Source organism: Hakea prostrata, chromosome 9, assembly GCF_041222555.1.
Source record: "Hakea prostrata isolate BN-2017 chromosome 9, UWA_Hpros_2, whole genome shotgun sequence".
Lineage (NCBI taxonomy): Eukaryota > Viridiplantae > Streptophyta > Magnoliopsida > Proteales > Proteaceae > Hakea > Hakea prostrata.
The window spans coordinates 59,001,413-59,024,304 of NC_142608.1; the positions used below are offsets into that span (position 1 = coordinate 59,001,413).

The following is a 22,892-nucleotide window of genomic DNA, read 5'->3' on the forward strand; positions in this document are numbered from 1 at the left end:
CCAACATTTTTTTCTTTATTTTATTATTATTATTATTTTTTTTTTCATCACACCATTACATGCAAATTCCACATATTTATTTTTTCATCTATTTTTTCATCGATTTTTTCTCATCCAACCTTTGCAAATAAAAAGTGTCTAAGTTTCATGTAAACAAGAGAAATCCAAAGCATAAACGACATTTCAATTATTAAACTATCAAACAATTGATGGGATGCTTCAATGGTCCAAGCACGCGAATAATGGATTAAACTCAATAAAGCCCCAAGATTGTGCCTGAGCCTTCAAGTGTCTCATTCACACTGTTCTTCTTGTGTCAAGATCATCAAAGAAGCACGTTTTGATTTTTTTCTCTTTTTCTTTTTCGTTTTAATTATTTCAAAGAGAGAATCTAGGAACCTAAACTCATCAAATGACCAAAAGGGAAAATCATGCATTGCAATTTACAAGCCCTTAAATTATGATAAGAAAAAAAAACCAATGTAAACCATTCACTTCTACCCAAGGGCGATTTGTTGACTCTTTTGTATATGACCAATGATATGGACAAATTTTGTCAAACCAAGTTGATGAAAACCGACCAGGCCCAATATGGTTTGACCAATACTTGGTCGAACCTCGAACAACCCAAGGTGCCTTCGTGCAATCACGTTGACCTTTTGAGTAGCAACCGTTTTCATCGGAGTTAGGGATGAGAATCCTTATCAAACAAGGATAATCGAATTGTTATTAGAGTTCAAATCGAATTCAACAATCACATTACCTGTTAAACTCTATCTCTCTTATCTCTCTCTACGGGTAATACTCAATTGAGAAGTTCAAGTCAAACTCAATGACTATATGGCATAGGTAACTCAAACTACAAATACTCATACCTACACCCATAATGAGGTACACTTTAATAATCAATCCAACTAACTATTTACTTGTTGCAACTTATTTTCTTCATTCAAATATTAGGTATTCGACTAACTTTAGCATCAGAGGTGTTACTCGACCAACCTGGTCGAATACATTTTTTGAAGGTGCACTTGATCTTACGGATAAGTAAGACTTTGCAGCAACAACAAATACATATATCATCAAACTAGATCCAATGTTTCCATAAAAAGTTCTAATCTTGGTATGACAAGAAGCTTGTACCATTGACCTGATCTGGTCTACCATGGATGGCGATGACTTCTATTGATCAGAATATGTATAAAGCTTACATGAATTAAGAATAGTTTTTCGAAAATAAATTAGAAAGAGCTGTCCTAATCTTTCAAATCTTGATCATTATGAACAAACTGAATGGTTGACCACCTGGATGAACATGAACTTGATCTACTACTTAACTAGAAAACCATAAACTATGAAAAACCGACCAAGCTTTACCACTTCCATGGCCTTGATCTACTTAGAACAGCATAAACTATGAAAAACCGACCAACCTGTGCCTTCCACAAGGAGCTTATCTGTATAAATATAATAAATATTATCAAGCACAGACCAAATCTCAAGAAGAAATGACTATTGAACGCATTCATTAAAATGGTTTCTTAAGTTGAAAGATAACTACATTTTTTATGCTTATTATTTTTTCAATGCCTTGTACTTGAGAAATGAATCTAGTCATTGGGTGTATTATTTCATTCTTAATTCTCCCAACAAAAATATTTTGTAATGTTTTAAAAAAAGGGGAAATTTTTACTATTAATTCTACCCCTAAGCTATTCAATTTACCAGACATATTTCATATCACAAACACTGTTAGTTTCATTAACATTGCCTCCACATTTTAGGTTGAAAAACACTATTCGTGCTGTGTATCTTGAATAGCTTTCAAGCTTTGTGAGGATTTATGATTGAGAGAAGAAATAGTCATAGACGATAGAGGGAGACGAAAATATGAGTTGAACGTGGGCTTTTGACAATTTAGCTTGTTTACATCAGCACTTAACTATAGTTCTCCAATGGTAAGAGTGCATTAGATATATTTTTACTTAATAAGGAGTTTGACTGATAAATTTGATAACTCAAATGTTGACATTAATTTTAAGGAATAATTCAAGGGCTAGCATTGAAAATTTCCCTTAAAAAAAAAGAAGCCTTATTGATTCTATAGATTATATTATGATTGATGAAAAATAGTTGAGTAAGGAAGGAAAAAAATTGGAACCTGTTTGATAACACACCAAATGTTTCTACTTGGAGGAACACTAGAAAAAGTTCGGAGTGTTTGGGGGAAGCATAATAAAATCCATTTATTCAAAAAAATTTGAAAATTGCAATAAAATATACAACAATTGCCATTTTATGTTTCAAGTGCCAACTTTTATAATACCCCTTCTAAATATGTTTCATCTAAACCTAGCTTGCACCTGATTTTTGTTTAGAAATAGGCGCAACAACAAATAGCTGTTTTGTCGAAAATGTTTCTCAAAACAAAAATGTTCACAACTCTCAAACAATCTAGTTGTTACTTTTACTTCCCAAATGAAAAAAAAAAAAAAAAAAAAAAAAAACACTAGAAACCATTTCACAAGGGGTTATCAAACCGGTGCTTAACGTTTCTCGGTTTGCATTTATAATATAATAATGAGATTTTACGTGTGGGTCCCCTTTGTACAATATATTACGTGTGGGTCCCAACCAACTTGACATTTTTAGGCATCCTTATGTGTATTCAAATTTCAAACACAAAAGGACCAAAATACCCTTCATGTTATTTAATACAATGTGTGATGATTAAAATGCACTTTAACAATTTACAATATATATATATATATATATATATATATATATATATATATATATATATATATATAAATAAAAAATAATTAACAAAGTTTTTGTTAGATATAATAATTAATTATTTTTTTGGTAATTAAACATTAATTAATATGTAGTTTAAAAAAATATATTGTGAATAGTTTAAGGGTATTTTAGTTATATTGTATTAAATAATCTCAAGGATACTTTCGTTCCTTCATCTTTGAAATTTGAATATATTTAACAAAGAGATGATGGTGTTAGTTTGGAAAAAAAAAAAGAAAAATTAGAAAAGAAAGAGACCTACACGTAATTTTATTTTTTATTGTAATTGTAATTGTAATTGATGTAATTGTAATTGATTACGAACTCAGGGTCTAGATGTAATTTAACAAAAGAATAAAAAAAACATAGAAGACTACTGCCTTACCGTCATTACTGCGTGCCCGAAAGTCACTGAAACATTACATTACAGCGAGGTTTCAGCCGTTTTCTCATATCCCAGAAATATTTCGAAACTTCTCCGAAGCCAAAATGAGGAGTAACTGAAAGAGAGAGCGAGAGAGCTCGGATCTTGTCAAGCTTCTGAAAATATTATTTAGTTGCAGTAGCGGCAAGTTTACTGGAGTTGTTGAATACTGAGAAGAAACGACTCTGCAGACGAGTTTTCCGCAGGTAAGAATGAGATCAGAATCTAACTGGGTTTTCTGTGATTTGAATTAGTAGGACTTGGATCTGTTAGAAAGTTTGATTTTTGATGGATTTTTATACGAGATTATAAGTTAACTTAGGGCTATCTTAGTGCAAACGCCTACGCGTTTTCTTGGATCGTGGGTGAAGTGAATAATACAGTTCTTCAATTTCATTGGGTTGAATGGTAAATCGAAGCTATAATTTTCGTTATCGAATATTTGTTTTTAGCTCTTTAGAAGTCTGGGCATACTGGGAAAGGTAGGTGCAGGAGTCGGAATTTGTTTCTTGGCATATACTTGGGAGGATGAATCTGAGAGGATTGCCTGTTGTATGTGAGTAACTAGGGTTATCGAGTTACGTATGATCAGTTCAGATTTGTCAGTAGTTTGTACTATTTGTAATTTCAGTCCGTACTTTTTGTTTCTTTCTACATAAAGCCATGGTCTCCTTTCGTCTTCATTTTTATTTTTCGCTAAAATATTCCATTTTATATACCAAAAAATGTTCCATTTATCTATTTATATTTTGGGTTTATTAGTCAACGACGAACAAAATTTCATTTCATTTCAAAATGTATATGACTGTTGCACTGCGTTATCCATTATCTTTACATGAATATTTGTTTCTACTACATTCCAACTAGATAAATAAAACTCTCTATACTCTTCAAGCACGGAGAACTATCTGAAACTGAAGCTGGATCTGTAAACAACTCCAAACGCTTCTGCAGAAAAAGTCCAATCCTGAATTTTCTTGTCAATAGCATTTTGTGAGTTGACTCTGTGTCATTAGCTTGCCTGCTAAATATGAATGAACATAATCCGTATAGTATTGGTGGACTTGTGGTTTTGAATTTTGTTCAGTGATTTCACTGGAGGGAATTTTTGGCCAGTTATGTTGAGAGAGGAGCTTGAATTTTCTTCCCTTGGGTGGGAGAGGGCAAAAACTTCTTATCATATTGTGGACAGAAATAAGTGCTGAAAATCCTGTCTCCAACACTGTTCCCGAAGTATTTGCTGCAAGTTAGACAATTTTTCTAATATTGGATCTGTTGTTAGACTGTGATAGCATGGATGAAGTGGTCTATTGTCCAGCCCAATGAAATAATAGTTATCAATGCTCTAATCCAAGTATAGGCAGTTCAAAAGTTCTGTTTGAATAATAAATAGGAATGCTGTAGTGGTTCTAGGCAATCATAAATAGTATCCACCAACTAACAGACAAATCATGCATGCCAACTTAGATTGTTTGGACCAGATTGTCTGTTTACAATAATTGAGATTGGGGGTATTAGGTAATATACCTAGTTTGTGGCTATTGGAGACAGACATTCAATAGTCACCCTGGTTCTGTGCTCTGTAGATATGACTTTTGTGATATTTTATTGGATGAGGATTTAAGTAATCATTACATCATATGCTACGACTTAGGACCTTTTTTTTATAGGTTGCTTGTTGCCATGATTAATATCATAAATTTGAATATATTTATCTGTTTAATCTGAAAAATATGTGTGTTTTCTGCTATAGCTAAATTTGCTGTTTTCTTTTGTCATTTTGTTTTGATAGCTGGGGATTCTTTGAAGGGATTGGCTCCTCTCAGTGTTATCCCAACTAAATTGGGTGGGCTACATGGGTCTTGCAAGGACAAAACATTAATAATAGAAGTAAAAAGATAGAAGCACAGCAATTACAACTAAACTCAGACATAATCACCCTACCTGTGGTTTGCTATTGGATCTTTGCCCTCCGATTAGCTCTATTGACGTCATACTTGAGGCAAGACCTAATAACTGGATCATCCAAAAGCCTTCAATGAACATGGCCATGCAGCCTTAGATGACTTTCAAAGCTAATCATGAATCTGGGCACCAGCTATATTATGATCATTCATTATTTAGTTGTTCCTGGTATGCCACTCATCCATCTCGACAATCGCATCTCTGCAACACACAGCTTTTTAGTGTGTCTTCTTAATTGCCTAGTCTCAACTTCTTATCTATATGACGCTTGACTGGATGATAGAAATGAGCATAGCTGGTCTCTCCCTCATTTCTCTCATTGAACTCCAACTAGAAGTTTCCTTTATTTATTATTATTTTATTATTATTTTATTTGTTTCAGACTAGGGAGCCTACTGATTCTTTAAGGTAGGAGAGAAGGGAAGAAAGAGGGAGTGTCCTGGTGCTGCCTTTTTTCTCTCTTTCCCTTTCCTTTTTTATTTATTTATTTTTAATTAGACTCTGGCTTTTGGGGAGCCTAGAGGGTTTGCGTGTTTTTTCTCTAATCAGTGCGACTTTTTTCTTTTAGGAGAAGCCTCAAGTTTATCCTAGTTCTAAAGGGCATGGATAAAAACTAAATGTTATTTCTCTCTCTTTCTCTTTCTTCTTCTTTAAAACGAATGGTTGGCTTGTCCTAAGTGTCTCTAATGGAGGCCATAACAATCAAATCTCTGAATGACTCCAATTTCTCTGAGGTATAACTCGAAGCAATCAGTGTCTAACTTTCGTAAGAAGGCTCTGGCAACTAGTTATGTATTTCTTGTCTGGTGACTCTGGTCCATTATTTGCCAACTCTGCTGATGTGAGTTGAAATCGGTTTTCCCTACTTAGCTGGTATCTCCTTCCTTTGATTAACAATAGTGCAGAAAATAAAGGAAACTGACCTCCTGTAGTTTGATTTAAAAAGAAAAAAAGAAAAAAAACTGAAAGTTAATGTAAATTTGACATCCGTCCCTGATCCCATTTTGGCATTTCCTGTTGATTTTGGCTGATCCAGATTCTAATTGGATCTGAATGCATGGGGATCTATCTTGTTGCAAATTCCAAATTTTAAGACCTTGACACTGAATGAGGCTGGAATTTTTTTTTGTTATGCTTCTCCAGTTCAGCACAATTGCATGCTGTCATCTAATTATTTCCTTATTGTTTATGTTTTCTTGTTAATCACAGTCCATTATGAAATCTTCTTTTCCCCAAAGAGGAGAGGGAGCCACATAGGCTTCTCCGCTTCAGCACAATTGACTTTGCTTTTGTCATCTAATTATTGTCTTGTTTATGTTTTCTTGTTATTCACAGTCCACTATAGGATCTTTTTTTTTTATTTTTCAAAAGAAACCTTATTCGAATAACCTTCAAAAACTTATCCAAGAAGAGTAGTAGTAGCTTCAAAAGGTATAGGCATGAATGGACTTAATCTAAATCTGTCATAGTATTTGGAGTTTTAGATGATCACCGCAGTTGCTTTCAGCATTCTGGATTATGGTTCACATTGCTGGTTGATAGAGAGTTAGATTGGAGAATGGCTAACGAGGAACTGATTTCTAGCTGGACTAGTTGAATAACTATAAGAATACCCATGTTGCTGACTGGCCGTGAGAATCTGTTAAAGTTATGTCATGAGAGTTTTCCCCGGTAACTATCTCTTCATAAACATTGACCAGAGTTCATCGGCAAATGTTGGTCAAGCCAGGACCTAGAAGCCTGTCTTCATGCACTTCTGGGTGGTGTTAAATCACTTATAATCTTGCTTCATTTTATGGTCTAGTCAGTCTCCTTAGTCCCTACGATGGAAAGAAATGATTGTAGCAAACCCTTCTTCTATGTAGATATAATTTAAACTTCTGAAGGTTGAACAAAATGAGAAATGGTTCTAGGCATCTGATTGAATTTATTGGGGGTGGTGGGGTGGGGTGGAGAAGGGATTGCCAAACTTTGTTGGCCTGTAATTCTTCTTCGATTCTTAACCAGAAAGAAGCATTGGGTTATTTCTGTTTATTCTTTTCCATTTGCTCAAGTAAATGGTGTACTCAATGCACAAGGCTTCTGCCACTCTTGGGTCTTTGGAAGGTCATAATGTATGCAGGCTGCCTTACCACTGATTTTGCAGAGAGTTGTCTCGGGATTCAAATCCGTGACAACTTGGTTGGAATGGAACAACATTACTGTTGCACCAAGGTCTGTCCTTGTGTCGGAAGCATTAAAGGCAGTTTCAGATCTAGTTCTTTGTGTGCAAATGAAATTTCCACAAAAAAGAAAGTGCAAATGAAATTATGTCAGGTTTTAATCTAGACTTACTAACGGTGTTTCCTCTCTAGTCTCTCCCTACATTCTCTTTCCTTTTCTGTGTGGAGGTTGGTGGCTGCATGATTATACTACTGGTAGTAGTTTCCTACTATTTTGGTGATTTGGTTTTCATCTCTCGGAAAATTGTTTTCTTTCTTGTGCTGACATAAGCTGACGGCTGTTTCTTTCTTTTCTCTTCTCTAGGGTTATAAGCTGGGGAGACGTGCTGTTTGGTGAAGAAATCGCGATTACTCCTTTGTGTCCCGTGTGCTTGGCCTTTTTCTTTTGGCTAACATCTTTCTCACTTGGGTGCTGAAATAGGAAATAAGTGAATGCTTATTTCCTGTTTCAAAACCCTGTTTGAGAAATTTGTCTTCCCTTTGCAACCTAGTAGTTAAAAATGGCATTCTCAAGCAATACTTGGATTAACTACGTTTTCGTCTGCACTGTCCAAACAAGGTTTTCATGTGATCTTCATGGTAGTCTCATGGCTGTTCTTTCTTCTAATTGAAACTGAATTAGATGGATAGAAAGCCTAGCAAAGGGATAATGGAGCAATCCAAAAGTTATCCTAACTTACGATACAATTCTACTGAAATGAGGAATGAGGAAGTTGGCAGTGCAAATCAAAGGGTTATACCGGATCCATCAAGCTCAATTAACACAAACATACGACCTCCAGATTTCACAATACCAGGTGGATCCAGACCTGTAAATTACTCCATTCAAACAGGCGAGGAGTTTGCACTTGAATTTATGCGAGATCGGGTGAATCCTCAAAGACATTTTGTTCCAAATACGTCCAGTGATATGAACAGTGCAACTGGGTATATGGATCTGAAAGGCATCCTGGGAATGAGCCATACCAGATCGGAAAGTGGGTCTGATATATCAATGCTTGGCACTGTAGAAAAAGGTCCAGTTAAAGAGTTTGAGAGGAAGGATTCATCAGGAAATGAAAGAAAAGGTTACTATGATTCTGTGCGATCGGTACCACGTTCAATGTCAGGAAACAGTAGTGGTCGAGGAGCTCATGGTTATTCTTCTTCAGGGGCCTCTGATAGCTCGTCTACAAAGATGAAGTTTCTCTGTAGTTTTGGTGGTAAAATCTTACCTCGCCCTAGTGATGGGAAGCTTAGGTATGTTGGAGGTGAAACGCGTATTGTTCGGATAAGCAAAGACATTTCTTGGCAGGAGCTTATGCAGAAAACTTTGACCATATACAATGAATGTCATACTATTAAGTATCAACTTCCTGGGGAGGATCTGGATGCCTTAGTTTCTGTTTCTTGTGATGAGGATCTGCAGAATATGATTGAGGAATGTAATTTAATGGAAGATACAGAGGGATCACAGAAACTTAGGATGTTTCTGTTTTCTAATACTGATTTTGATGACCCCCATTTTAGTCTTGGTAGCACGGAAGGGGACCCTGAAATTCAGTATGTTGTTGCTGTAAATGGCATGGATGTAGGTCTGAAAAGAAACTCAGTTGGGCAGGTTCTACCAAGCACTTCGGCAAATAACTTGGATGAATTATTAAATCTTGATTTTGGAAAAGAGACTAGTAGGGTTGCAACAGAGTCAGCTGGGGCTGGTTTTGATCATTTGACAGATATTCTTGCCCCTCCTGTAACTCAGTCTTTGAAGCAGATCCCATTAAGTTCATCCAGTGCTTATGACACCCAGGTGCAGTCTTATGAGGGTCAGATGACGAATCCTCGAGAAGCTGAGCGGTATCCATTCTCTGATGCCTTGGAAAGCTTCCATGATTTGGATGGGAGGAATGCTGCTCTCTCATCTGCATCGTTGCAATATGGTTTTGTTTCCCATCCTTCTAATCAGGCACATTTTTTAGAAACTCCAGTTCCTATGCCCCTCCCAGGGCTTCTGACACAGCAAGGAGGCTTGACTGGAGGGAAGCCATATGGTGGGTTCATTGGACAGGAGCAAGATGTGTCAGTAAATGTTGCTAAGGTGAAAGCTGATGGTTCAGTCCAGCAGACAAGTGAAGCTGAACAAACTCAATGCTTAGAAAATGAGCATGTTGTTTCTTCACAGCAGTGTGATTCTCCTGTTCCCAATTATATTCCAACTGAAGAAGCTTCGATGCCAGAAAAAGTAGCATATTCATTGTCTTCAAAAAATAATGCAAAGCCAAAGGATCCTGTGCTGAGCCCAGTGGCTCCTGATGCTGGAAATGCTACATACACTGTGAAGTCTAGTGATGATGACCATTACTACACATCTGGTGGGGCGTATACTGCTGGATATACTGAATATGAGGGTGATAAACCTGAATATGGTTATCCTGAGGCACATTTGCTTCCTGAGAGGAATGAGAGGATCTTTCGTTCAGAGAGGATTCCTATGAGGGAGCAAGCGGAGTTACTGAGCCGGCTATCAAAGTCTGATGATTCATTTGGTTCTCAGTTTGTGATGTCTCATGCACGGTCTGATTTGGCACAACAGGATTCAGTCACAGAATGCAGTGATAATTTACATGGGGAGAATGTGGCTTCCCAGACAGACCAGACAATGTCATCAGAAAAACCAACCTATGCAAATCCTCCAACAATTGAAGATGGGCTGATGCAGTTTGCGAAGTACAAAGAGTTAGCTGAAGTGATCAGTCAAACGAAACCCAAGTTTTCTGAAGCGGGGTTGGACTCTAAGTTTCATAAATCTGAATCAGTCCCTGCATTACTCAACCCTGTTGATGGTAAAGATACTAAGAATGAGGATGCACTACACTGTGAGAACGATAATGGTAGACCCCAGAAAGAACCACTTGCTAATGAAATCGTAGGAACAGAGTTTCCATCTGCAAACCAGGATACTTCTCCTGAGAACCGTGAAGAATCTTTGTCCAGTCTTTCGGGAGAGGTGGCTCCCAAGGCTACCAATAGTAACCGCACCTCTCCCATGGGGGACATGCCTCCTTATCCGTTGTTAGGTAGCTCAGCTAGACCTGTTTCTCGAGAGGAATCCTCAGTTGGTGTTGCCAGACCAGAGCATGGAGATATTCTTATTGATATCAATGATCGATTCCCTCGTGATTTTCTTTCTGATATATTTTCTAGGGCAGGACTTGCAGAGGATTCCCTGGGTATTAATCCTTTACCCAATGATGGAACTGGTTTAAGCGTGAACATGCAGAACCATGAACCTCAGCGTTGGTCTTACTTCCAAAAATTGGCACAAGATGAATTTGTTAAGAAAGGTGTTTCTCTTATGGACCAAGACCATGTTGGTTTTTCATCCCCGCTTACAAAAATTGATTTGGGCCATGGTGATTCTCAAATCAATTTTAATGAACTTCAGTTAGAGTCTACTGGTCCTGTTGAAGCTGATGCAATCAGTTCTCATCCAGTTTACGTTAACACCCAGGTCAATGAAAGCGAAGTTGTACAATTTGATGGTATGTCCTATTCCAAAGTTGGTGAGAACCTGAGAACACCAGATTCAGATTATGAGGTATTTTCTTCCTAACCTGCACTTGCTCATTGACCCTTTTGGACATTACTTTAAGTTGAATTAGATTTTCTAATTCTATTGTCATATTATTTGTTTGATGCTTGTAGGATGGTAAATTAGCAACTGGAAATATTGGTGGGCCACTGATTGATTCGTCTCTCAGTGATTTTGATATTAGTACCTTGCAGGTATGATGCTTACAATTGAAAAAAAAAAATTGTCTGCTGTAACTACATGAGCATTGTGATAAAAAAAAAGAAATTGAAACTTTTTATATTGGAAACAAATTGTGTCCCAGAGCATGAAGCACTTGCTACAGCAGGGGCTGTGAGGGACAACAGGGACAACTGTATGCAGCTTCGTCCCTGCTTTAGAGGAGAAGCTGTTTCCATGTTTTGAACCCACAGCCAACTGGTTGCAATAACTGTTCATTTTATAATGTTGTTGAATAACCTAATTCTTTTATTCTGCTGGTAAGGTGAAATGATAATTTTGTCTTACTCTGGGATTTAACTTGTTCCAATTAAACATGGTTTGCTCCGTTGCATTATAATGTGGCATCCATGGAGTACCTGCTTAAGAATCTCTGCTTACAAGGCCACATATGATGCAATTCCACTTCCAAAGAAAGGCCGTCTTTTACTAGAAAACTTGTAGGTTGATATGTGTACAGGTTGGGCCTTCATTGGATGGGTTTCCCTTGTAATTAGTCTACTAAGTGGATCTAAAACATGGGTACATTAGTTTGAGTACGAAATTTTCTTTTCTTAGTTTATTTTAAAGTCTTTTCATCAAGTAATGGAGCGGTTCAATTTCGGTTGAATCCAAGTTAGTAGTTGGTCCATTAAGTTAAAGGATAAAGATGTCTCTTCACAAGGTTTCTGATTAGTTTTAGCTCTTTAAAGGTATTCGTGATTTAGAGGTTCTGTTTCTAGTTTAAGTCAGATGTCCAATCCTATGTCAAGTATGAGTCTCCCCATCAGCAGGTTTCCAAGTTCTACTCTAAGGAGGAGTCCCATTGTAAGACTGATTAGCCATCTATTGACACAACACCACCCAGTCAATGGGATGATTATACAACTTGATTTTGGAACATGGCTTTTGAGCTTTTGCTGATTCTCTTTGAGAGTCTCATCAAGGATTGGATTAGTAGCTTGGTGTTTAAATGCTCGGTCAACCGAATCAACAACAATTGGATATTCAATGGCCTATGTCTATGGAGCTGGGCCCTTGATCCGGGAAGGGAGACTGGTCAAGATGGATTCGGATCTTCGACTGGATGGATCTACCGCAGGTGATCCAAGAGGTCTAGACCCTTTTGCTTAAAGTCCCAGGTGGTATTGTTGTTTTTTTATTAATCCAAGGTCTGAGCTGTGGCTTGGATTCAGCCAGCACCGAAAAGGTTCTTTAACAGGTTAGCTGATGGCCAGCTCTTTCTGCCCCATCTCCCCACCTTTTTCTTGACCCTTAAATCATCCATTAAGCCACCCAAACCCCCAAACCTAGAAACCCACATCTCCCTATTCCACCTTCGAAATCAGACCAACTTCATAGACACGTTCCCCCCAATGCCAGTGACCTTCAATCCAAACCCAATATTATCCCCATCACTAAATTGTGGAAAGCAGCCCCTCAATCGATAATAAGAATTGTCACTGCTGTTTTTATCACAAGAAGGATTTTTGTGATCTGTGTGATTCAAATCTGCCCAGTTGCCATAGTGGACTCCAAACTAGACCAGATCACACCATCAAGGGATTCCTTTAATTTCTGGTATGGGCACCAGATTCCTGCTGGTTAGAGAGTTCTGGTTTTACCTTCTATTTTAGGGTCTCATTTATATCTCCTTCTTTGGCTATTAGAATTGGCTAAAATTTGGGACAGTTTCTTTTGTGTAGTCTCCGTTCTACCTGAATTTCGACCTTATACAGGCTGGTTTGGTTGATTTCCTAAACTTTAATTTGGTTTATATGGGTATTTTTGTCTTACATTACAGCGTTTCATATTAACAGTTAGGTTTCTTGCTTACACTTAAAGTCCCAGGTCGGGATGGGTGGTGCAAGCATTAGACACAAGTTGACTCGAACCATGGCAACCGGTGGGAGACCGATTGCAGCCAAACACAAAAGGATGAACAAACTGAATAGACTGAAAATGTTTTTCCCCCCACCCAAAAACATTTTCAAATTGGGGAGTAGGGGAAAAAAATGATCAGAAGATGAAGGGGATGTAGAAGATAGAAGAAGAAAGGGAGTACGGAGATGGACTATCTCAGCCCAGGGTTCACTAGTAGCTAACTTTGCTGTTGAACATGAATTATTCTGTAAACAATGGCAACATGGTACAATGGTTGGTGGACCACAGGTGTAGCTTGAGTCAAGGTATTGAAACAGCTTCACAAAAAAAATTTCTGGGGTGAGGCTGCATAGGAAAATTGTCCTCTTGGACTCTACTTGTGCAGAAGCCTTCGACGCTGGATTCACTTGCCCAATGGCAACATGGGTTGCAGATTCAATTTTTCCAAGCTTAAAATTTTTATTGTGATTGAAAGGGCATTTTTATGGCTCGGCAAAAACTTTACCTAAATAGAAGTAAAGAAAATAGAAACTACTAAATAAGGATAAGGTCCATACTGACAATAAGGTTCCAGTGGCTGTTAGCATAAGGATAAGGTCCATACTGACAATAAGGTTCCAGTGGCTGACTCCGATAGGTGACAATGGGAGGGACACCATAGCTCCATAGGCTGCTCCATAACCATAAGGCTCCACTAGTGGTTGACCCTGAGTCTGATAGCCAGGAGAGACACCATATGGTCCATAACTATAAGTTCCATAAGTCGACTGAGTAGAATCAATACTCTCCACGGCAATATCATATGAGGACTCTGTAGGTCTATGCCATCCGGATCCTCTGGAGGTGGAGGAGTCTCTAGAATCATCAATGTTCATCGATCTCATAGATCCCTCCAAGCTCTCGGTATCAGCTGGATGGTAGGACCCATATGATGGCGTGTCCTCTGTGCTATAGTCGTGCTGTCTCCCCTTCCCCTTCCTTGAATATGTAGAGGAAACATTTTGGCCTCGAGATGCAGCTCCAGTATGGTCCGAATCCGATGTTGCATGGGTGAACTGACTCTCACCTGTGAATCTCGGTGGTCGTCATCCCCCCTTGAGTCTCACATACTGCTAGTGGTGGTGGTCTGTCCCTAGGATCAGCTAAATCCTGATCACGAGGTCCAACACCCTCCTCATCCCCTCCATCTTCATCATCGACATTGTCATTGTAATCATCATCACCATCGTCGTCATCGCCGGAGGCCTGAGTCACATTATCCTTAGTGTCAAACCAGACAATCAAATCTTCACTCTGGGTGGATGCACTAGGGTGTGGCACGAAGGGACGGGCGGGCGTTGCATGTGCACTACCCTCCTGGGCCATGAAGTCCTCCACATCAACCCCCATCTCCTCTGGCAATCTGTCTCTGGGATGACCTCCCTCCTCATCCAGCAATGGCTCTCCACTGTCCCTGATCCAGTCAACTATTGGGTTATCATCATCATCCATCTCAAATGTGTCGGCCAACTCGATATTGTTACTCTTTGTCCATCCCTTGTCTAATATGATCTTCCCTCAGTTTCATATTATAGTGTATGTAGACAAGGTCCTCTAAACGCTTCACACCCAATCGGTTGTGCCTCTTTGAGTGAATGACACTGAAGGTGCTCCAGTTTTGCTCATAATCAGTGGCAGAACATGTTTGGGAGAACACTTTGCTTGCAATCACACCCAAGTGGGGTGAGTCACGTCCAAATTGCAACCACCACTCAGCTGCAACAAACATAAATTCTAAGTCATTTCAATACTTAAATAACTAAATTAAAGATAGAATATAATAATTAAATATATAATGAAATAAATGAATAAACTTACCCCCAAGGGCAGATTCCCGTCCCGATACGGCCACGGAATGACTGAAGCTCCCAGTGGCATCCCTAAATGCCTTTATCTAATATATAAAGAGAAAAAACAATAACTAGTTACTAGGTTAATGACTTAGTATCAAATTATAAATTGTGAATATCAAATGATTCAAATTACTATCTCACCTCCATAAGGATGATTGCTTGTTTAGATGGATCCGGTTCCAACTTCTCCACTACAGTTTGGACGGCATCCATCAAATCTTGCCTCATCCCAAGATTGTCCTTATAATGGTACTTGGGATTTAAATAGTATGCTGTGTAAGAAAAAAATGTCATAAAAGGGAATAGTTAATGCTTAATAGTGTGATAGCATAATGAAAATTAAATTGAATACTAGCCTTATGTAGTGGATGCTGCAACATAGATTGCCATCTAACTTGGATGATTTCGAGGACTTTCTTGTTGCCGTGTGGGTGGACCTGAGCAACTTACTTTTCATTCTCTGTACTGCAGCAAATATGTGTGGTAGAGTAGGTTTTCTCTGCTGATTTACCATCCTCAACACATGCACCACATGCTCAAGCATCTTCACCACTATCCTCACATTATGCCAGAAAGTCTCATCGAGTGTGGTCAATTGTGCTCTCCTTCCTCCCACGGATGAAGAACCCTCCCAGCTAAACCACTACTCTGATGCAAACATGCTCCTAAGGCCGGTCTTCCTACTCTTAAAGCTCTGTAGTGCTATCCAATTAGTAGCAAATCTGGTTATGCCTGGCCTCACTAAGTCACCCTGACACTTGTCCCTCATCATCTTTAATGCATATGTGTGGTTATAGATGAATGTGCTAACTTGTCGGGCTTGCTCCACGGTCTTCTTCACAAGCTTGACCTTTCCGATTCTTCTTCACAAGCTTGACCTTTCCGATGTCCTTCAGCATAAGTCAATGCAGTGAGCAACACATTGAGTCTAAAAGAGCTTATATCTGTCCATCCATCAAAGTATCAATACAAAGTCATAAAGTGTACATGTAATGTACATTTATGTATTTAAAAATAAAAATTAATACTATGTTTTGAATCTTTTGATACCTGGAGTTCTCCTGCATCTTCAACCCAGCTTTCTTGTAGTTGGAGCCATTATTAGTCACAATTTGTATCACATTTTTCACTCTAACCTCCTCCACCACTTGCTTTAATAATTTATAAATATATTTTGCATCCTTCTTATCACCGGATGCGTCTATTGACTTGAGGAACACTATCCTCCTATCACAATTCAACATGAAATGGATGATGGACTTTTTAGTGGGACCAGTCCAACCATCAGCCATCACAGTCACTCCATAATGAGCCCACATGGGCTTTAATCCCTTAATATACTCATTTAAGTCCTCTTTATGCTTAGGCAAATAGACATTATATATCTCATATGGAGTGGGTCCCTGTACACCTCTCCCAACCTTGCCTATCTCCTCAATCGTATCTCTATAGTAGGGCCCTTGGGCTGTATGTGCTGAAATACTATGGTAATAAGCCCATTTTGAGAAAGCCATCCCCACTTTTTCCTTCACACTCCCTCATAAGTGCTTCAACTTTCTTTGCTTATGCTCAGGCCTCACAAATAGGGTCGGATCATTCGAAGAATCTCCAGATCCGGATCTGTAGGATGTGCTGACGAAACTCGACCCCTTTTAGGGGCCTGTGGGATAGGAACCTCTTGCCTCACATTCTGACTCCTCCTCATAAGGACTTGGGAGCTGCCTGTGCCTCCCATACCTGTTGGCTCTCTAGAGGACCCACAACCCAGAGACCTCTGTTGCCTCCTTATGTCATCAACCCTCTGTTGCTCCCTACTCATCATCATCGCCCTCCTGATCTGTTCGGCCTCTGGTTCAGGGTCACATCCATACTCTCCTGGCTCATCTAGACCATAATCCTCGGGATCTGAAAGGTCATCTAAACATGCATCCTCGAACTCCTCCCTTTGTGTTCTCTTCTCTTTCCTCTTTTGCTTTCCCCCACTAATATATGAGGCCATTGCCTTCTTGACCTCTACGGGCACCTTTTGGCACCCTACTACATCCCTATTTCCACCAGCTAGATGCAACTTCAATCTAGTGGCCCCACCTCCAACTATTTGCTTCTTGCAGTAATTACACTCGCTCTTCCTCCTATCAGCTGTTAGTGACCTCCCGTGTTGTCTTGCTATGTCTAACATCTTTGAAATAGAGTGTCTGATACAAGAAATATACACTTAAGTATCTTGAAAAACTCCACAATATGCTCCAAAAATTACTTACATGCTTCTAATAATAACCTCCTATTTTTAAGTATAAAAAAAAATATTTAAGTATTTTTTAATATATAAAATAATTTAAAAATATATAAAATACACACTAACCATCTTAAAAAGCTCCACAACATGCTCAAAAATTGCATACATGCTTCCACTAATACTCTCCTATTTTTAAATTTAAAACATAAATTAATTATGTTTTTAATATTTAAATATTTTTTAAATTATTTAAATATATATTAAATACAGTAAAATTACATAATTAACAGAAAAAAATTTGATTCAACACCATCACAGCAATGTGGTGTCTCAACTCTCATATACATTAATTTGAAGCTCATACATCTATTATACATATACACTTTTAGCAATATACATAATTTACTAAATAATTTTTTTAATAACAGAAAAATAAAAAATAGTAGGAAGAATCAAACAGTAATTTTGACACTACAAATTCATAGATCAACACTCTAAAGTAAATATACTTAAATTTGGAAGCAATCCAAGAAGATTTAAGGCACAAACAAAACAAAAATAAAAAAATGAGGAAGTTGGTTACTCACCTTGCATGATTTGAGAAAATGCACAAATGGAGGAACAAATCTAGTGTTTGAATGAAATGGAGTTGTAGAAATTAGGTGAAAAGAGGGATGAAAGCAAGAGAAATAAAATAAAAAAATCAAAATAGGGTCGAAATGTCGCTGGCGATATCGCTCGGAACAGCTTGAAATGGCGATAGGTCGATAAATGGACACTTTATAATCTGCGTTGCTGTCGTTTCGGCTCGATATGATACGATACAGGACAATTTTCGTGCCTCTCCTTGTATTTCGTTTCGATTTGAAAATGTGCAGGCATTTTGACCGAAATTTCGTTAATTTCGGTCGAATTTTGTTCCATGAGACCAATTACAGGTAAGGTGCAGTCTGTGATGAGATTTCAGTTTCAAAAAGATTAATTAAAACATGGAGTCTATTTCTTAAATTAGTATTAAAATTTGTGGGTCTATTTCTTAAATTAGTATTAAAATTTGGTTAGGAAAGGGGCAGGCACTCACTGAAGTTGCTATATAGTAATTAGACATATCATATTAGTAATTCTTCTTTCTCAAGAAGTTCAATTCATGTTGGTACATGATACATCATGTTGGTGCAGTCAGCATAAGAAAAATGGCATGTTTAGTTGTTTCTTCTGGTTGCTGGATTTGTTCTTTTCCAAGTTGATGGCCAAACCGTTAGCTTCACTCTCTGTTTCTGTACGTGATGCATAATCTGATTCAGTGTTCGCAACGCAGCCATATACTGATTATTTGTATCATAATTGGACCTGAGAAGATTTATCTGACACTATATATGTTTATGCTTATCTCTTTTGAATGTTTATGAACAGATCATAAAGAATGAAGATCTTGAAGAACTGAGGGAGCTTGGTTCTGGCACATTTGGTACTGTCTATCATGGAAAATGGAGAGGGACTGATGTTGCAATTAAGCGAATAAAGAAGAGCTGCTTCACAGGTCGATCATCTGAACAAGAGAGATTGGTGAGCATTTTTATCTTAAATAAGATTATGTAGCTGTGAAGCAATCCCTTCTATATTTTACATTTTTTTGCAAAATCATTTATTGCATTAAGGAACAACTTTCCCACCTGAAGAACCTTAAGAGACTCCATCTATGTCGACTTAAATTCCCAGATTTAAAGGGAAATACTTTATTTCCATGACTTAATTTTCAGTTTGAAGGCATTAACAATTATAGAACCCTGTCCATTATTTTTACAAACAGTCTTTATAATTAAAAAAAATTAAAGATTTGTTTTCTTCTTCCATCCATTTTACATCAGAGATGATGGAGCCCTACGCAATGCTTTGATTGTATTAGTCGGATAATTAGTTGATATAATTGCTTTTTCATGGACCTTCTCATATCAATTGTGTGTAATTTTTTGCATTCAAAGCTGAATTAACAGTTTTGATGACCCCCTCACCCAGACTTCGGAGTTCTGGCGAGAAGCTGACATTCTCTCAAAGCTTCACCATCCGAATGTTGTGGCATTTTATGGTGTAGTTCAAGATGGACCAGGGGGAACATTAGCCACAGTGACAGAGTTCATGGTAAATGGTTCTCTCAGGCATGTTTTGCTCCGCAAGGACCGGTAAATCTTCTGGTCTTCCGTATGTCTTGTGAAGTGATGTTGACTCTACCGATGTTGTGAAACATTTTCCTTAAATTTATCTTTTACTGGATGTAACATCAGGAATCTTGATCGCCGCAAAAGAATTATTATTGCAATGGATGCAGCTTTCGGAATGGAGTATTTGCATGCTAAAAATATTGTGCATTTCGACTTGAAATGTGATAATTTGCTCGTGAACCTCAAAGATCCAATTCGACCCATTTGCAAGGCAAGTATCTTTACCTTGAACAGGAATCTTATTCTGTTTTGTAGTCACTGAAAACCTTTGTGGCCTGAGAACTTGGTGTCTAACAATATTGCTTCATGCAACTTTATTGCATTAGATCTCAAAATTGAGCAAAAAAAATCCCAACCTGGTTAAGCTAGCTGGCTTTCACCTGATGAGGTCCATCTGGTTGCTTTTTGGTATCGAGCCAAGCCTTTATTATACAGTTCCTCGTCTCCATGGCAGTCTAATTTGTTTGGATTTGTTCTCGGTGTTATTCTCCCAGATTTTTGCACAATCCTCCTGATTCATATGAACACTCTTGCGCCCAGAATTGCATTTTCTCATCTTTGCACTTTCGGCAGGGGTTCCTCTGCTCATGATCCTGTTTCTCCTATCTAACCCTCGCTCTCCAGATTCCCAACCAACAGAACCATGTGGGGTGTATGCACCTGTGAATTCTCCCTTGACTTCTTTCCCTTGCCCTGTTGTTTTTCCAGTAAACTACATGTGGGATCCACCCCAATAACCAGCAATCCCATGCTTCTCAATTCTCAAATGGAGCCATGATGAATTTGATTTTGGTAGGGTGGAAACACTTATATGGGTTATGTCATGTGAGGATATAATTTGAGATTTCACTTTTTTATTGCTTTCTTTTTCCTCATATATTTGATGTGGGTGTTTGTTTTGCTATAATTTGTATTGTCTATTTTAATATTCTTATTCGAGTTTTGTTCTGTTATTGTTCTTTTTTTTCTTCTTTCTTTTTCTTCCCCTTATTCGAAGATAACGTGATCTGTTCTTATGTATTCAATTTATTATATTAAATATTTTTGTGATGTCATGAGTCTACTTTTCCACCTAGAAGTCGAGCCTGAATGACCTTAAGCTTGGCCCCTCGGCTCACGGTTGCTATAGTTTTTGTGCAAGTTTTGTGCTTCGTGAATGTTGCTAGCATAATATTGCATGCTGTGTCTTTCATTAAAGTTTACAAAGAAGCTGTCCAATTATTTTTGTTGTCTTACAGGTAGGTGATTTTGGCTTGTCAAAGATAAAGAGAAATACCTTGGTTTCTGGTGGTGTAAGGGGAACCCTACCGTGGATGGCTCCAGAGCTATTGAATGGCAGTAGTAGTAAAGTTTCTGAGAAGGTAAGCTGTTAATCTTCTTCGAATGTTAATCATAGAGGCATTAAAGGGGATAATTATACATCGAGAGAGAAGTAGGCTGATCCCAATTCCCTGCAACTCTGGGAATTGCTGACCTGATCTATGATGGCCTTTATGTGGAGAATATTTTCCATCCTTTCCTAATCTTTTAATGGAAAAGGCTGTTTATAATTCAACTCTTAGGTAACTAATTAGATGAAATTTAGGTAGGTGTGAGAATTTTAGTTTTTCATGTTTGTCCCCAATCTTTTTTGCTTTCATAGGTATTATCATTATTGCTTTAGGAGCAGTTTGATAACCCACCGAAAAACAGTTTCTGGTTTTTCTTCCTTTGAGAAGCAGAAAAATTGGCTGAAGACTGTTTGATAAAGCCATTTCGTTTCGCATGATTTTTGTCGCATCAATGTTTTTTTTTGCTTTAAGAAACACTTCCAATTGTTGTTTCGTCTGTTTCTCGAAGCAAAATAGGGTGTGGGTTGGGTTTAAGTGAGACAGTTTTAGAAGGGGTATTTATGGAATTTGGCACTCTAAACATAACAATGGCAAATTTCATATTTTATTTCAATTTTCAAAATTTCTACTTCCAGAAGCTAGTTTTATCAAACGCCTGAAAAGTTGTTTCTGCTTCTAGAAACACTCATAACTGTTTCTAGTATTTCTTGAAGTAGAGACACTTGGTGAATTATCAAACGGGTCCTCAGTTTCTTGTTCTGTTTTTTTTTTTTTTGGGGGGGGGGGGGGGGGGGGGGGGTGATGGTGGGGTGAATGATGCTTCAGTTTTTGTGTTGTTGGCAGGTTGATGTATTCTCATTTGGAATTGTCCTGTGGGAGATACTCACTGGTGAGGAGCCGTATGCAAATATGCACTATGGTGCAATCATAGGTATTTGTCTAATGACCTTCCCAATCTTTTGTTAATATTTGGGGTGAGCCTTCAGCTATGTGATATCTGGATAAATTGATGCCTCCTGCATTGCATAAAAGGGTTTAGATTCTGATCTGTTATGATTTGATTTGTTGAAACTTGGCATGCTGTCATCTGTATATAGAACTAGCTTAGATTTATGTTCCAGCAGCTTAGATTTATGTTCCAGCTTCAAGTCAGGTCTTTTAGATTCAGAACATCCAAGCTTGATCTGGATCAAATGTAACCAAGTAGAGTAAAACCAGCTAAGACTCTTATATCAAATTTAGTCGCATTATAAATTCTGATGCCATGGGGGAGGCATGGACGGGTTTGGATGTCAGAGCTGAAGTGGTACTTTTTCTTGTTACTTATTGTGGTGCCAAAACCAGTTTATTTTTGTTTGTTACATTTTTGTGGTTATCCATTTCGTTAAATCCTCCTTCAGCATTGCAGATCAGCTGCCTTGGAACCACACGTAGTGATGTGGCAAAGTATCTTGCTGGGATTGTTTACAGATTTAATGATTTAAAAACCATGTGCAGGAGGTATTGTGAATAACACATTGAGGCCGCCTGTGCCAAGCTACTGTGACACTGAATGGAGAAGGTTGATGGAGCAGTGCTGGGCACCTGATCCTGTGGTTCGTCCGTCGTTTACAGAAATAGCAAGTCGACTGCGGGTGATGTCAGCAGTGTGTCAAAGCAAACCACCGGGTTATCCGGCACAGACACAGGCAACCAAGTAATGGTCTGTGGATCTGCCCTTTCTGATTCTTCCGCCATGAATTATTACAAAAAGTTCTTGATTGTTTGTATGTGGAGAAGAGACTAAATTTAGCGTGTACCATAAGTGGGGAGAAATTGTCTCTGGAAGTAAATATTGTGTTCAGAATTAGTGTCTTATACCTGTTGTGTAGAAGCTGGAGGGCAAATTGCTGTTTGTTAAGGAACATTCAAACTCGGCCATTATTTCCTTATTTTTTTATAGTGAATTCTTCGTTGCACCCAACAACTTTTCTACACATAAAAGGGAAATTCTGGGGAGCTTTTTTGCTAGCATGAAGGTTCACTTTTTCCCTATAAATGTGGTAAGATGGCCACTATTGAATTCTCATTGAGATCTCTTGTGCTTGAAAAATCCTAGACCTAATCATCATATGATGCTCCAAGTGGGTTGCTGGATTTAAATTCACCTGT

The 22,892-nt window shown here is 38.1% G+C and overlaps 1 protein-coding gene across 1 annotated transcript; it reads left to right on the top strand.

The window, feature by feature from the left end:
* The first annotated feature begins 3,191 nt into the window (after window positions 1–3,191).
* On the top strand, window positions 3,192–22,760 carry LOC149005814 (RAF-like serine/threonine-protein kinase 20). The gene is made up of 9 exons (XM_089167838.1): window positions 3,192–3,429; window positions 7,715–10,987; window positions 11,095–11,175; window positions 18,605–18,757; window positions 19,208–19,371; window positions 19,474–19,621; window positions 20,649–20,771; window positions 21,585–21,672; window positions 22,239–22,760. The coding sequence occupies exons 2-9, from the start codon at window positions 8,033–8,035 to the stop codon at window positions 22,439–22,441; spliced, it is 3,915 nt and encodes a 1,304-aa protein (XP_089023964.1). The 5' UTR covers window positions 3,192–3,429; window positions 7,715–8,032; the 3' UTR covers window positions 22,442–22,760.
* Window positions 22,761–22,892: the final 132 nt, after the last annotated feature.

Excerpts from the sequence above, each read along its gene's own strand:
- LOC149005814 (XM_089167838.1), top strand. The coding sequence starts at position 8,033 with ATGGATAGAAAGCCTAGCAAAGGGATAATGGAGCAATCCAAAAGTTAT. Across the intron at positions 10,988-11,094 it reads CACCAGATTCAGATTATGAG|GATGGTAAATTAGCAACTGG; the intron begins GTATTTTCTTCC and ends TGATGCTTGTAG. Across the intron at positions 20,772-21,584 it reads GTAGTAAAGTTTCTGAGAAG|GTTGATGTATTCTCATTTGG; the intron begins GTAAGCTGTTAA and ends TGTTGTTGGCAG.